At 36.1% G+C, this 15831-nt stretch overlaps 1 protein-coding gene across 2 annotated transcripts; it reads right to left on the bottom strand.

The window, feature by feature from the left end:
* Positions 1 to 1039: 1039 nt before the first annotated feature.
* On the bottom strand, positions 1040 to 11490 carry MRE11 (DNA repair and meiosis protein (Mre11)). Of its 2 annotated transcripts, none has more exons than XM_068643843.1 (20): positions 11047 to 11490; positions 10865 to 10955; positions 9580 to 9699; positions 9247 to 9315; positions 9059 to 9150; positions 8117 to 8219; positions 7925 to 8032; positions 7773 to 7835; positions 7535 to 7606; positions 7159 to 7236; positions 6749 to 6811; positions 6594 to 6654; positions 5501 to 5583; positions 4925 to 5038; positions 4680 to 4757; positions 4333 to 4404; positions 3976 to 4205; positions 2289 to 2406; positions 1876 to 2070; positions 1040 to 1325 (listed from the first exon to the last, which is right to left on the bottom strand). In XM_068643843.1, exons 1-20 carry the CDS (start codon positions 11349 to 11351, stop codon positions 1293 to 1295), a joined length of 2148 nt encoding a protein of 715 aa, XP_068499944.1. In that variant the 5' UTR covers positions 11352 to 11490; the 3' UTR covers positions 1040 to 1292. The 2 variants fall into 2 exon arrangements, with proteins under 2 accessions (XP_068499944.1, XP_090158264.1); XM_090302138.1 differs by having other exon boundaries at positions 9451 to 9699; positions 11047 to 11436.
* Between the last annotated feature and the right edge of the window lie 4341 nt (positions 11491 to 15831).

Raw genomic sequence — 15831 nt, 5'->3', positions numbered from 1 at the left:
AAGAGGAGCGTACTGTTCTAGATCTAATTGCACATGATAGATTCTAGAACTTAACCTTTGATGTGCTGAATTTTAGGCGCCATTCACCTTTGCATCACATTTGAATTTCCCTCTCATTTGTGCCTTGTGTAAACCAACCTCCTAAGCTATTTAAGGAGTGCCTTGACTCTTAGTTTTGCAAGATTAATATACTTAGTGAATTGCTGCCAAATTGTGCCAATTTCACTTCTTGCCCAAAAACCTCTTAGGTTAGACTATTGATCTTCACAAATCCCCTTTTAGAGTTGGCCTCACCACTCTCAATCCCTACCTCTCATACACCTTCAAGGTCACCATCACTCTAAGGAGGACCTTGCTTCGTCTTCAATCCATAATGCTTCCTCCATTCACCAACAAAATCCAAAATCATGAAGGCACTTCTCCATTTCTATGTCTTAGTCTCGTACTGCTACTACCGTGTGGGTTTCGTGCAAAATTATTTTTAGGGTTAGAAATTTTTGGCATTGGAGTTGGAGATTATTTTTAGGTTGAGTTTAGAAATTTTTAAGCTGGTTGAGGATTTATTTATTTTAATATTATGAAATTGGTACCATGAATTTTTTTTATTAAGTTTTTTATATGAAGTAAACTCTTACAAGTTTACGGAGTCGAATTTGAGTCAAATTTACAAGTTTTCTACAAGTCTGAGTAAACTCTCAAGACTGATAACACTTATAATACTATCACATATTGAGTGTTATGGTTTTTACCTTAACCACCCTGCCATCACAAATAACATGTAAAACATCTTAGCGAGCCATAGATTGGCGAGTCTACCCTAAATTCTTTGTATGTGGTTTTCTTTTGGAGTGTCAAGGAAACTTTTCTCAAATTCTTTTGTCCACTAAATAATCATGCTTTGCTTCAGTACACGTGTTTGTGTAATGCTCTTACATCACTTTCTCTTTTCACATAAAACATCAATCAATTGTGCCGAACTGAATGTCATTATGGCGCCTAAAAAGAAAGAATGGTAGGAAAAAAAAGAGCAAAAAATGCATTCAGGAAAACACAAACTAATTGGAAGGCTGCAGAACCTATTCTGAAGTAACTGACAGGGTTTGCTTTCGTCTTCATATACCTAGGCCCACATATAACATTACTTAATTCCATTCTGCGTAACCGATGTATCTTCGAATCTCAGTAAGATGTTATAAGTTAGTTGACATTTGACAGACTCACTCAATATTTTATTTATACAAGGTAGATAATGATTAAACCTAGGACAGTATTTATCTTGTCACCGGGACCGTTTACCTTCTTAGAGCTCCATAGCTTTTAGTAACCTAGAAACAAGAGAAAGGGCTTAGTTTCAGGAAATCACAACTCCAAATAGGTTAAAAGTCAGAAGGTGCATTGTATTAAAAGAAATTTCCAATATCAACCCCATTTGTATTTTACGTTTGCTGGAACTATATCAGAAATGAACATTTGCCTGGCAACATGGTTCAACGACAAGATAGCAGACCACTAAGTAAAATCAATTCCCTTCCAGTAATTTCAACATCTATGCGTAATTAAATTCATATAGGAAGTGGATAAACTAATTTGACATATAAAAATATCCCCAGAACTTTTTTTTTGTTTTACTAATACCAGTTGCTGAAAATTCACAACCATGCTTTTCTTAAGGGTGACACATCAAAAGTATCCCAAGTAACTTTTTGGTATGTCAGTCATTACCAACCAACACCCATGCATAGTTTAAATACTTCTGCTCTACTTTCTAGAAGAATAAAGAGTATTATTGATTGAATAAATGGAAAATGTTTTTAATGGAAAATGGTAATTTATATTCTCTCAGAAACAAGTCAAGAAATAAATGGAGATACATACCCGAGGTTGTGAGTTATTTAATCTTCTTCTGATGTCGTCATTGTCGTCGTCATCATCATCATCATTGTTCATGATCATTCTATGGATTGAAGAGTTATCTGATTTCCTTCCCCGTTTAGAAGACTGTGTAGATCCTCTACCTCTTCCCCTTGAAGCAGCCCTATTCCGTCCTGGTGGTATCTTGGATTCATTTTCCTGTGCAATATAGAATGCAGTAGATTCAACTTAGTAATTATTGAGCATGTCAAGGATGCTTAAGTGAAAATTAACAAATTCACAGCATGCATAAAAATGTTAGGTTTTGCTGGTATCAGACTGGTCAGCACTCAATCAAAGAGCCTTATCAATACTTCATAGTTCAAGGTGTTACAAACTAAGGAATGCAACACAGAAGGAATTAGCTTGATCTATACCGAGCTATCATCGATCTCTTCAACATCATTTTTCTCAGCATCATCACTTAAAGTAGAAGCCAAATTATCCTCATTAGCGTCACTTTGGATGGCAGTTGCTGCAGCGACTGATGCAGACCTGCATTAAGTCAATGAAATCAGGAAGAATAACTATCCCTTTTGTCATGGCATCATCAGTAACAAAGTGACTATATAAACCCATCAATGGGGAAACTAATCCTTCATTAAATTATTTTCATGCGTGTTCTAAAAAGTATCTGGTCCACACTGCCCTACATGCAAGCAGCAACAGGGATGCATGGAACAAGTCTCAAGTCAGATATAAGAAACATAGCTTCTACTAAGAAAATAAATAAACCGAGAGTTAGGGTTAGGGCTAATTATCTCTGCTATGGCTGACCATGTACCTATTTTTCTAGTCTCTCTTACAATGAGACCAAATTTCAGCTGCAAAAAAATTTGACACAATAACCCTAGGGTGGGTCCATTGGCCAACAATAGGTTACAAAAAAGGGGATATTCTGCACTAAAGACAAGTTTAAGTTGGAAAGTTTTGTAAAATAAATACAAACGAACAAAAGAAAATTATGTAAAGTTTTCTCTCATAATTTCCACCTTTGTTCTGGATTTTACTTTGCTACAGAATTTAGTCATTAAATTCATGTGTGAACTTCTAGAATCAGATGAGTTTCCATGTTTGCAGCCATCAATATATTCAACTCGCATGCAAGCCTATTTCTTGGTGGACTTGGGTAAAACTTTAACAAAGTAGTCTGGACTTGCTCAAACTCATGATTGCAGAGGTGTGTTGGTGATTCTACTAGGGGTCCAAATCTATGCTCATTTGGGCAGTTCTGAGGAACAACTGAGATTAAAATGCAGCAGAGGCATATTTTGCAAAACTCATCTCTGTTCAGGACACCCAACTCGCAATTTTGACCTTTGTTGATTGCACCCATCTTGCGATTCTGTCATCTGTGCTGAAGGTTCTCACTATTCTTCCCCGTTCCACTGAAGGCTTCAATCTTCTGTTACAGTCATTTCTTTCTGTGTTGAATCTTGCTCTGTTCAACAATGGCTGGGGAGCAAGTAGGAGCTACATGTTGATATAACATCAAGCTACGAGCTAGGCCTCCTATGCCCTCCTTCTATTCCCAGTTCTCTGTACCAGAGTTTTCTTTTTTAATTTATAAACTGTTTGCTTTATTTTTGGTAACAAGCCGAGCCCTCCATCGCATTTTGATAAATTGAAAGTTTCAGTTTGACATAATATAATGGTTTATTAACATTTAATTGGGGCGTGTAATATAGGGAATATTTTTCATTTTGAACATATTTGTTGGTTTAGATATTTCAAACCATAATATTAGTTGAATTTCATATCACAGCATGGATATTATATTCTCAACCATAAAGTACTATAAAACTTTGTTACTTTGCTATTGTAATTTGCTATTTTTCTTTATTAGGGAGTTCAAATGCAGAACTGTTTTCGTATTAGAAGTACCATGTTTCATGCATATGTTACTTTTAGGCATTTTAAATTATTCTTATATTAGATCAACTTTAACAAATTAATGAGTGTAGCTTAGAGTCGAGTTTATGGAGGCTCCAAGAGTTTGATAGCCTTGTTGCAAAGAACTCAACAAAGCTACTAAATGATTCATTTATCAGCAAGAAAATCCACCTCTGAGAAGAGCGAAACTCTAAAGCTCCATCAAGAGTTGTCTGCTTCATAGTGCTGGAACCTCTGCCTCTTCCCCTGCCCCTTCCTCTGGTTGCAGTTTGAGATGCACCAGTTGACCATTTCCGACCTCTAGTACTTGGCTTTGAGCTAGATACTGGTATGGCATCTTCATCATCACTGAAGGAAGCTGCAGTACTTCCAGTTCCAGCAGCACTTCTTCCTTGGAAATCCTACATGGAATTAGAGAGAAGTTAAGAACAAAATACCAAAGGTCATGGATAATAATATTTCCACCACAAAAACAACTTTCCATCCCTATTGCAATAGCAAGTATAATACATAAAAACATGAGTTTACCTTCCATGGTTGAGCACCAGCATTGAGTTGTGTGGATTCCTTGGAGGGTGCAGATCGTCCCTTAACACGTTCCTAGAACAAGAGACATAACCAACTAAGAGTCATTCATGAAACTCAAATGTATGTTCCTTCCATCAAACCATTGTCACGTGTAAAAAATATGAAGGCCCCAACAATGGAAAATACTGAAAACAAATTCCTGATTAATGGAGGTCAGAAGGACATGGGCAACTGTTGTGCCTAGATTATCTCCAACTACTATCATGGTTTTCCCACAAGGCACAACAAATTTAAAACCTAAATCCAATGGAAATTAATTAATAATAAACATCAATGAAGCTTCTAACCTCCAAACATTCTCCAACTTTAATAATTAAATCTTCTTCTTCAAACTTCAAGTTATCTGAATCCTTAGCAATTTTATTCTGATCAAGCATGAAAATCATCAATGAGAAGAGTAAAAAATGACAGTAACAAGAAAACACTATATTAAATCTTAATAGGCTATGGAATAAACCATGGACCAGATGTTAGAACATAACAGCATCATAAACGAAGGCATATGAAGGATAATGCAGCACAGAATACTCACTCGTGTTTCTTGAATATTGTACTGTACACAAGAGTAAAATGCCAATTTATCATCCTTGTTCACAAAATTTTGCAAAGCAATATCCAAATCATTGACTGGCAGTATCTCCATTTTCTGCAAAACCATATTAGAGTTCAGATACATCGGAAAAAAACTGAACATTGCTTTCATATTCATGTTTCTTTTCAATGAAAGCTCAAGTCAGTCCACCAGGGTCATCAAGTAAAACTACACAACTAGTAAACAAGCTTAAACAGTGAAAAGTTAGAACTTTCATGAAGTTGCCAATTATGTGAACGAGTATGCAATCCACCAAAATTCTAGAAATATTATGAAGTAAGGGTCTATAAAAGCCATAAATGGAAAGACTGAAAGAGTTGAAAGAAAAGGAACTTTGATATATTCAGTATATTTTTAATACAAGCTCTAATCTCCCTTTTAAAATGTAAACAAAAAGGAAAATAAGGAAACAGTATAAAAAAGATAAATATCAAGATACAAAGAGATATTTTTTCATATCCTAATATCTACAATATTTACAACAGAAAGGAATAAACTAGTCAAATGATTCGATACCAGATTACTTTCAGCAACCAAAGCCTCTATGTTCTGTTGGTTTAATTCTTCTGGACGAAGTCGTTCTGAATCATCAATTTTTCCTACATAAAAAAAGAGAGGGGTAAGGGTAACTAACCTTATTTGCACATTTAAAGTAAACAATAAGATTATCACTGTTTTTCAAATTATGAACCTCGATTTAACCAATAAATAAATGTACGCCAATTGGCCAACTAGTGACCTTTTTATACTGTTTACGTAGATTGTATATGGCCAAAAAACAAAGAAAACACAATTCCTCCAATTACTAAGGTTGATTTTGCCCTTGCTATTGCCTTGTAGAGTGAACTAAAAGGTATGGAATTTGAGTCCTATTTAGGAAGTATGAGATTCTAGTGTGGGGTTCATAAAACCTTGAGCTCTGCAATTACAAGGGCTAGCTTTTAGTGTAATTCTCCCAAGATTCCCATCAATTAGTACCAGAATTTTCCACCATTTTTGAGCAGCAGAAGAGTGGTGAGGACAGTGACATCGCACTGCAATATTCACTTGGTACTACCCAAAAGGCTAGTGCACAGCCAGCCCAGATGGGCGTAGGGGATATTAGGACCAATGGCAAGTATGGGATCTGCGTCCTGGAAGTATGGGATTTTAGTATGAGGTTTATAAGACCTTGAACTATACAACTACAACAGCTAGCTTATGTGGTGTGGTACTGCAAAGGTTCTTATCATTCCTATTTGGGATACAAGAAACAGGTGCTATCATATGCAAGCAGTATTTCTACTGCCAGATAATATAGAAACAGAGGCCGGGCTATCTGGCACTTGCTCAAAACAGATTAAAAGAGGCTACCTAATGCATGCTCTGCAGTAACAGCATCAAAGGTGGGTGTGGACAGGACTAAAATAAGTTTTTCAGGAAGATAATAAATAACTAGAAAACCTGAATAAGAAATGTAAGTTACAATGTAAAATAAAAGTATAATTGTGGCTTCCTCATCAGTAAGAGAACTGATAAAAAAATGCCTGTCTTAGATATTGTAATTGGTAAATACTGTTGATATGAAAGGAATTGGTATAAAGAGGTAAATAAAGATAACTCAAATTACCTTCAACCTTGGCCCTTTTTGTAGCCTTTGAGAAAATGAGAATGTCTTGGGGATTTGCAACCTAGTATAAGGATGACTAATCAACAGTAGAAAACAATTCTCGAGCAAAATCAGCATCAGCATACTAATTCAGGAAAGAGACAGGTAGAAATTACCTTCCCAACATATTTCTGCCCAAATCTTTGGGGGTTTATAGTCATAAATCCAGAATAATCTACCTGTAATTTACATTGAAGAAGTTAAGGTCACGTCAGAAAACATCATGCAATATCCAAGGCAACTAGATTTCAATTATAGCCAATAGAAGTTCAAATAAAAATTCCTAATAAACTCTGGATTTTGATGGCATGGTGAATCTGACTCCATACATGCAGAGTGGTGTTAATTGGTTTAATATCATGAAAATTACTATTTTTTCTAGAAGAAAGGTTTAAGATCAAACCCATAGAGATTATAAAAGCAATTAATTACATAATTATCTTCTTGCTAGATGAAAAGAAAAATAAAAGAGCCACTCAATGTAAATGTGACATTCAAAAGTCATGGTACAGTGTACAAAAATTACCTTGACACGTATTAGTGGAAGCTTGAGTTCTTTTCTATTGACGGCCTGCTTACTAGACTTTTCTATCAGTTTCCCAACCTGAACCATATTCTATTATCAAAACACTATACATATGATCACTGATCTGTGCATAAAAATAATTTGAGCAAAATGAAGTTCCCACAAATTTCAGTGGTCCAGAAACAGATTCTTAAGCAAAGTGTCACAACTGAATAAGAACAAATTACTATAAGAATAACCACTACAAGGAACCAAAGAGGAAGACTTTGGTCAAAAGATAGATACCAAGGTAGGTCTCTCCCACAAGAAGTTTGAAAGCAACCAAAAGGACAGACAGAGCAAAACAAAAATCATCTGATAAAGAAAACCCACATACCACTTTGTCTAGGTGCTCAAGAATAGAACTTTGATCATTGGGATCAATATCCGGCTCATCTTTTAGAATTACCTGCATTACAAAGATTAGAATGATTATTGAAGAACCATGACATGGCTTCAAATGAAAACCACTAAACCAATTCAATTTTGCTTCAAACAGTGAAAAATGTAAATTATGTATATAACTAATAACTAATGAATACAAAAGAAAACAAAATATAAGTATTATACCTCACCTCAGTATACTCAAAAGGTCGCACAGACATCAAAGGTATTTTAGTTGGGCGATATTGATTTCCCTGACAACAACCATTTATTTAAGCACTCAGTAAGACAATGAAAAACAGCAATCACTAATCTTCTACAATGAGAGAGACATTTAGACAACCTTAATTTCTACAAGAAGTACATGCTTTGGCTTTGATTCTCCATCAATGAGAGACGTTGCAACTGATGACCCTGGTTGCGAGATGTGAAATCCCATCCCTGGAACTTCCTGTAGGAAATTAAAATCCATATTATTTTGCAGAGCAGAATATATTCTATCTGGGTTCATTTAAGAGAAGTTTAATCAGAACACCTGCGGGTCAACCAAACATTCGTGCTCATGGCCCCACACAATGAAGTCTAGAAAGCGAGGCAGGAAGTGCTCATTTATTGCATTTTTTGGATTTGTTTTCACCCTACATACCATTATTGAAAACAAGATAAATAATCACATAGATTAAAATCTAAAACTTCAATACTGTACATCATCTAAATTGCAAGCAAGATCATATTTCAAAGTCAAAGTTATTGATGGAGGACCATCCATGAAGACCAAAGCAATGGCTAGAAGAATACAAACAGAAGAGCCTCATCAGAAGACTCTTATTGCATGCATGCACAATATATTCTTCTAGTCTTGAGAACATGTAAATAGTAGAATAGGAAATTTCCTTCTTGACCTTGTATTCTAGGTCAAAGGTAGAACAGGATTAAACCATAACCCTAGGGTTAAGAGGGCACGTACAAGAGACTCTACAAATCCTAACTTGACATGCAAGCTAGGGTTAGTAAAAGACCTAGGCAGCTACTCATACCCTAACCCTAATGTGATATGCAAGCTAGGGTTTAGGTAGTTTGTTGAACACGCCAATGCTCCTCACTTTCCATATAAACAGGCTTCCATGCATGTATACTGGAGACTTGATTGAAGTAAAGAAACTCTGCCTATTTGAGTCTAAACTCTCTCAGAGTCTCACTCTCACTCTTGCTAGGGTTCAAGCCTTAGTCTAGGGTTCTTAGAAGAAGAAACTCTTCTTCACACTAGCTTCAACGTGAAGCTAACCTTGGCGTGCACCATGCATCTCCTTCATTCAACATATAAATCATTCCGCTCCCACTCCTTTTCCATTTCAACCGGTGCAACTCAATCACACATGGAGCAAACTCCATCAGTTATATTTCAGGATAATCAACCTATTCTGATTAGTGATATTAAATGCAGCCTACTAAAACAGACAGACGAAAGGAAGACAACCTGTTCTGATGAAGCACCAGAATATTGAACCAATCAGACACTTGACATCCTTCCTGAGATTCAGGTCGCATCCATTGCACAGCATGTGGTGTCTGAAAGAAATATTTAAATAAGTAACATACTACCTCCGGATAGGAGTGCACTTAAATAGATGAATCGCTTCAAAGCAAATTTTAGCAGTAGGATACTTGAAACATCCTATTAAGCCTTTCATCTCTAATGTTTCCCAGACCATACAGAGCTACAGCTGTTGAACCCTGCAATTCATAAAAATACAGCTTCAGGACAAACGAGAATTTTAATCATGCCAGTTTTCTCTTCTTTTATTTCCCCATTAGTTTGTCTGCATTGGCGTATTTTGTACTCAAAACAGCTTATAATTAAAATCTTACCGAGTGATTTTGAGGGGGAAGAAAAAAGCTTCCCTGAAAATTAAGCAAAACCAGACATGCACCTAAAGAAAAAATGAGGGTTTCACTAAATCTACTTTATCCTGGTAGTGAGAGTATTCAATCACAAACCTTCCTGATAAGAATAGGGTGCAGAGTGATCTGACCAACACCAGAACCCCCAAGAACTGTTTTCCCAAAGTAGTTGACTAGATTACATGCTGAGAGAATATCAACGACGGAAAGGTTGTCCTGCAACAATGATTCAATAAAGTGAACATATTTGTTGTAGTTAGGAATAGAAGTAAACACAACATAATTTAGATAGACAAAATATTAATGTGGTCAAATATACCTAGCTAAATTAAAAGGAGGTGAGGGGGGTCAGTTTCCTTCAAATTTGATTAGGCCTAACTCAACTCCAAAAGCTAGTTCATGAGGTAAGAATTGCCCAAACCTTTCTAAGTTCTACATTGGTCTTTTTTATAGTTGAAGTTGGATCTCAACACCCACACCTTCATGATGAATATTAGAAATCTGGAATGTGGAGATTGTAGGACTGGCTTTTTAAGATATCGCAGAGGGCAAGTAGCAGGGCTAAATAAATTGCATTGGGAGAGCTGTGGCCAGATAGATTTTTGGATAGTTAAGGGTGACCTAAAATCAATTTTACAATAGGCTCTAATTCAACTCCAAAAACTAGCTCACAAAGAGAATGATAAATGTCCAAGCCTTTACAAGCTCTACTTTGGCCATATGCATATTCTTAAAAAATGTTTTTGATGTTGTGTAATAACACATTTATCAATCTTATTCTGAATTTATCTTGCAACAATGTTAAGTGCAAGAGCAACAACTCTAATCCTTATAAAAAAAAAAGACAAAGCAGTTATCACTAGCAACATATTGTCATCCAATGCCCTCTTGAAGCAAAAAATAAAATTAATGGCGATATAAATAAACACTAGTCCAGATACTAGCACTTATGACTTGGAACTATAACAAGCAAAAAGTACACTAGTATTTCCCAAGTCCACACGGACAATAATTAACCTCTTTTGTGATTCTACCACCCACCCAACTCCTAAGGAAACAATAAACCAAGTCAAGATCATTGAACAGTCAAGACGAGAAAACCAACAGTGATAACGCCCATCCCCTTCCTAATCCTAGCCACTCGAAGTTCATTTCCAGCCGAAACTCTAAATAACGACTTAAGAATCAAACCAATGTTGCAAGTAAAACCAAAACTCGTTTCAATTTTTAACTACCAAATTACAGCATAAACATCTTGAACATTCATTCCCAATAAACACGGAGTAATTCCTGAAATATAACATCTCCTTATGGTCTTCCTTCTTAATCGAACAAATTGTAAATGCAGCAATGAACAAACAAAACAAGTCCAAAATCATACCACGCCAGCAGGATCATCATGATTTCCGTGAATGGTAAAAACCGGCAAACCAACATTGAAGTGAGGATCCTCATAGTTCACGTGACCAAACCTGCGGAACAAGCAACAATAACTCACTCGATCCCTAATAAACTTCACATACATTTAAGAACGGCACACAGGAGTTAGCGAGAGAGACTCACGCGTTCTGGAAGTTGAGCGTCTGGTCGCTGACGACTTGGAAGGGGACGGGGCGGTCGTTGAGGCAGTAGCGGCGGAGAATCTCGATGGCCTTTACTAGCGTTGACCGCGACGGCTTGTTCTCGTGGAAGAGGTCGCCGCCAAGGAGAACGAAGTCCACGCGCTGGCGCTCGGCGATGGCGCAAATCTCTTCAAAGGCGTGGAAGGAGTCGTGGCGGCGCACCTCATCCTTCTCCATATACCCGAGGTGGCAGTCAGTAGCCACCAGAATGCGAAGCATGTTCGCGGCGTCGCCGCCCTCCATCATCGGTGAGGCCGTTTTGCTCGAGGGAATATGAATTGCACTGAGTATCTGTGTGAAGAAATTTGGGTGAAGGGAACCCAACGTCGTCGTTCCGAATGGGCGGGACCTTTGTTTTTTCCTTCTCGCTATTTTCTTTTCCTGTTTTGATAAATTTTGACAAAATCAGAAAATAATTAGATAAATTACATCTTTTTCCTTGGCAATTTACGATTTTCATCAAAGTAATCGGTGCATGAAAAAAAATTAATAGTTTTCAAACAAATATCTAAAAGTTTAATTATTTATTTAAACCATCAATGTATTACTATTTTAACCTCTGAATATATGTTAATGTTATTATTTAAATTGCACCCTGTTATAATTTTGAACAAACATAATTGAAATTGTTATATAATATTACAATTAAAATAAATTATTCCTTTCAATATTTAGTGCTTGTATGAAATTTATTGCAATACATGCGTTTTACTAAAAAAAACACGTTAAAATATGAAAGGAAGAGAAAAGCTAGAACATTTGGAAACATAATAAAGATAAAGAATCACGCATGAAATAAAAAAACTATAATTGTTATTTGTTAACATTGATATAGAAAATGTGAAAAATCATATTTGAAATGTTAAATAAAACATGTTATAAAAGACATTAAGAAAATGTGTACCTGGTGTATATGATAGCCAAACATACACATGTATTATATATATATAAGATAGAAATACTAAAATATTTACAATATGTTTTAGAAGAAAATAAAAAACATGAAAGTTACTTTTGTAGAATTTATCAGAATATACTTTTATTCAAATTGGTATGATGTGAGAAATTTTGTTTAATCTCTTAAAAATAAAATAACTTTCTTCATTAATATAAAATATTTTTTCATATAATTTGTTTCACTCATCCAAACAAATAGAGAAGATATATTATCTTTATTTTCTTCTTAGTTTACTTATTCAAACAACACATCTTTTCCACTATTTTATTTTCTATACTTTCTTCTTCTTCTTTTCTGTTCCCATCTCACTCATAATACAGAAAAAGAACACAGACATATTAAGTTGACAAGAACATACTTTGAACATAAAAAATAAAATCTAAATAATAATAATAATAATATATAATAAAAAAAATTAAAATAAACTTTATCTTTAAATCAAAATACTGTTTTTTCTTTCTTTAAAATATCTCATTTGCCCGTTTATTTCCTTATTTGTTTTGTTTGAATACGTTTTTTTATAAAGACTTATAAAAGATAGAGAAAAGCTAATTTAAACACTAAAAATATTATATAAGAAAATTGATAAAAAATTATCTCATATTAAATTTTTTAAAATTTAATTTAATTAATACATATAAATTTCAATTTATAACAAAAACCTCTTATAAATGTAGTGTTCTAAATTGGACGCAGAGCATAGCTACATTTATAAGAGGCTTTTGTAGGTAAAAAAAAATGTATCCAAAAGCCTCTTATTTCATAATTATAAATGTAGGACCAAATAAATAATTATGAAATACAATATTATGGCCTGAACTTGTTGTGAAGGCAGGCCTCACAGTGCGGTTTAAAATACAAAAAATTCAGTATGATGCTTTTTCTTCCTGCATTCGAAATTAAGTGATTTTAACCTTATTCATTCGAAAAATTTTCATAAAAGTTTTTTTAAATTTTCATGATTTCCAAAACAAAATTTACATAATAAAATTTTTGGAACAAGATTTTTGAAATAAAATTTTTGGAATAAACTTTTTGAAATAAAGAATGAACTTTTTTAATGGAATTTTGTTCCGGCCGGTTGACCTGGGACGTCTTTGTGCGCGACCTCACCCGTCAGCTAGGGACTCCTTCCCACTGGTTACCTATGGATTCCTGCAAAGAAGGACAAAAGGGCGCCCTAGCGGCTGTTTGCACTCTGACGCTCAAGTCAGCTAGCAAGAAACACCAAAACTCTACACCTCCGTATCGGAGCACCGTGACTGGCACTCTGAAGGTGGTCTAATGAAACTGTGTATTGTGTATCTTTTCTCCCTCTGGCAAACAACCTCTCTCTCTCTCTAGTCCCTTGTGCGTAATCTCAAGACTCGAGCAAGCAACTAGAGTGTACTCTCGGAAAGTCTGCCAAAAGTTCGAACCCCGTTTCCAACATTCAAGGCGCTATTTAAGCTACTCCAGCATTCAAAGCGTCTTAAAGCGCATTTAATTATAAAACGTTCAGCGCATTTAAGACGTTTAAACCGCTTGGGAGCATTTATAGTACCTTAAACGCTCGAAACGGAAACTGTATTAAATAACTTTAATTACCTCGTACCTGACAAAATGGCGTTTCTATTCTAACTTGGCTGTTGTACACGTGGAGGGCCTCACAGCGCCGTGACCCCATCTGGGGGTATTTCCTCGTGTGAGTCCTCCTACCTGGGAGTGCTCCTGCGCAAGGGGTGACTTTTTGGGTGCCAACTCATGCCCCCAAACCTCTAGTCACTCACTTTGAGAGAGTATCTACCTTCCTCTCGTACCCTGCACCCGACTGCCCCCGGGCGTGACCCTTCTCATGAGTCGTAACTATCCCAAGGGCGTCTCTGGGGCGGCATGGGCACCTCACGAGTCAGGTTGCTCTACATTGGCGCTATTACTATGGCCTTGAAGCCACCTTTCTCTTCTCTTTATTGCTACCCCGGGTTATCGGGGTTTGGGGCCTTCCCACGGTGTCGCTCCCTCCATGGTCTTTCCTATCCATGAGTATCGGGGAGCAACACTGTGATTGCCTTGCTTTTGTGACATTTGACCTTGGCGACGCCCTACCTGGCGACACCTTGACTTGGCGATGCCTTCACCTGGGTGATGCCTTACCTTGACAACGCTTCCTCTCGGCGACGCCCCGCCTCGGCGATGCTTGCACTTGGCGTCTCCTCACCTAGGCGACGCCTTATGTTGACTTTGACCCCGACGTTGACTTTGACCTTGACTTTGTCAACGCCCGGATACGGGACGGTACACCAAGAACAAACTTTTGAGAACATATGTGATACCTTTTGGAAAGAGCTTTCCAAAACAAGTTTTTCATAATGTGTTATGATATTTTGAGAACACACGCTACTATATTCCAATAGTATTTTTATTTCAAGAAAAAAATGTTTTTAATGTAGATTATATTTAATAATTTCGGCGATTTTAATTTTCGTTAAGTGCATTATCCGTGATTTTTTTTTGGAAGATCCAGCATAGTTAACGAATTACTAACGATTTTTATTAATTTCTAGAATGCCAATTGTTTTCCAGCGGTTCTGTAAACCTCGTGACTTTCAGGGGTTTCCAACCTTCGTCACTTCCAAGAGTTTTCCAAACCCTTGTTACTTCTAGAGGTTTTTCAATTCAATTTTTTTGTGTTTTCTTCAATGGGTTGCATTTTTTTTTCAATTGATTGTTTTATTTAAAACACATAAATCTTGAAACAACTGAAAAATTATAAAAAACAAAGAATTTAAAATTTTGAAATTTATAATTGAATGTAACATTGATAAATGAAACAAACAACAAAGTCTTCAACTTAAGGGTAAACCAAAAGATGGGGCTTACTAATGTTTGGCTAGAATGTAATTATGCTTTGGTTTATGCTATGTTTACTGCAAGGACCAATGTTCTTTGGATGCTTCGTAATTGATGGAATACTTATCTTAATTATTGTGGGAAAATCAGGTTTAGGGTTACTCATATTTTTTGTGAAAGGAATGTGTGTGTTGATAAGTTGGCTAATTTAGGATTTATTCACAGAGAATCTTTTCATTGGTATAATAGGCTACCATCTAGTCTGTTCTTAGAATCTTATGAATAGGTATAGTCTACCTATGTATCGTTATTGTTAACATAGGTTTTGGTCCAGTCCCCCCATATTTTTGTATTTTCTTTTTTAATAATACTTTTTTTCATGTGATGACAAATGATTGTTGTTACTAGAGGTGTCAGCATAACTGAGATGTCAAGTTGCATAGTGATGCCTAACATGAAAGTTTTTATTTAAAAAACTAATGTAAACATAGAAGTATCATTTGTTCTCGCTCATAAAAATAGACATAATAAAAAACTAATATACATATTACAGTTAATGAATGTACCGACCAGGTCATCGGGTATGATGACGTGGACAAGAGAAAGGTAGGTGGTCAAGAAGTCAACATAGTCGCCGTATGTAGAAGCGGCGTTCTGCAGTATACATAATCGGTTATCACCGAGATGTGTCACCGCCAAGATGAGTCATCGCCCAAGAGAAGCACATCTTCTAAGCAAGACGTCGCCCAAGCGAGACGTCGTCCAAGTAAGACATCGCCCGAAGAGTCAACCTGCGTGACAGAAGCATTTTGCAAAGAAGAAGGCCCACACGATGGAATAACCCTAAGTTGGGTGGCGGCGTTGTGGGACCCTCCATACAGAATAAACGATTAAGTCAAAGGGGCACGTGACAATGCCCACGTGCTCATTAAAGATCTC

The sequence above is a fragment of the Phaseolus vulgaris genome, chromosome 5 (assembly GCF_051622355.1).
Source record: "Phaseolus vulgaris cultivar YP4 chromosome 5, ASM5162235v1, whole genome shotgun sequence".
Lineage (NCBI taxonomy): Eukaryota > Viridiplantae > Streptophyta > Magnoliopsida > Fabales > Fabaceae > Phaseolus > Phaseolus vulgaris.
Note: the sequence above shows the minus strand (reverse complement) of the source record. Positions and strands in the feature narration are given on the sequence as shown.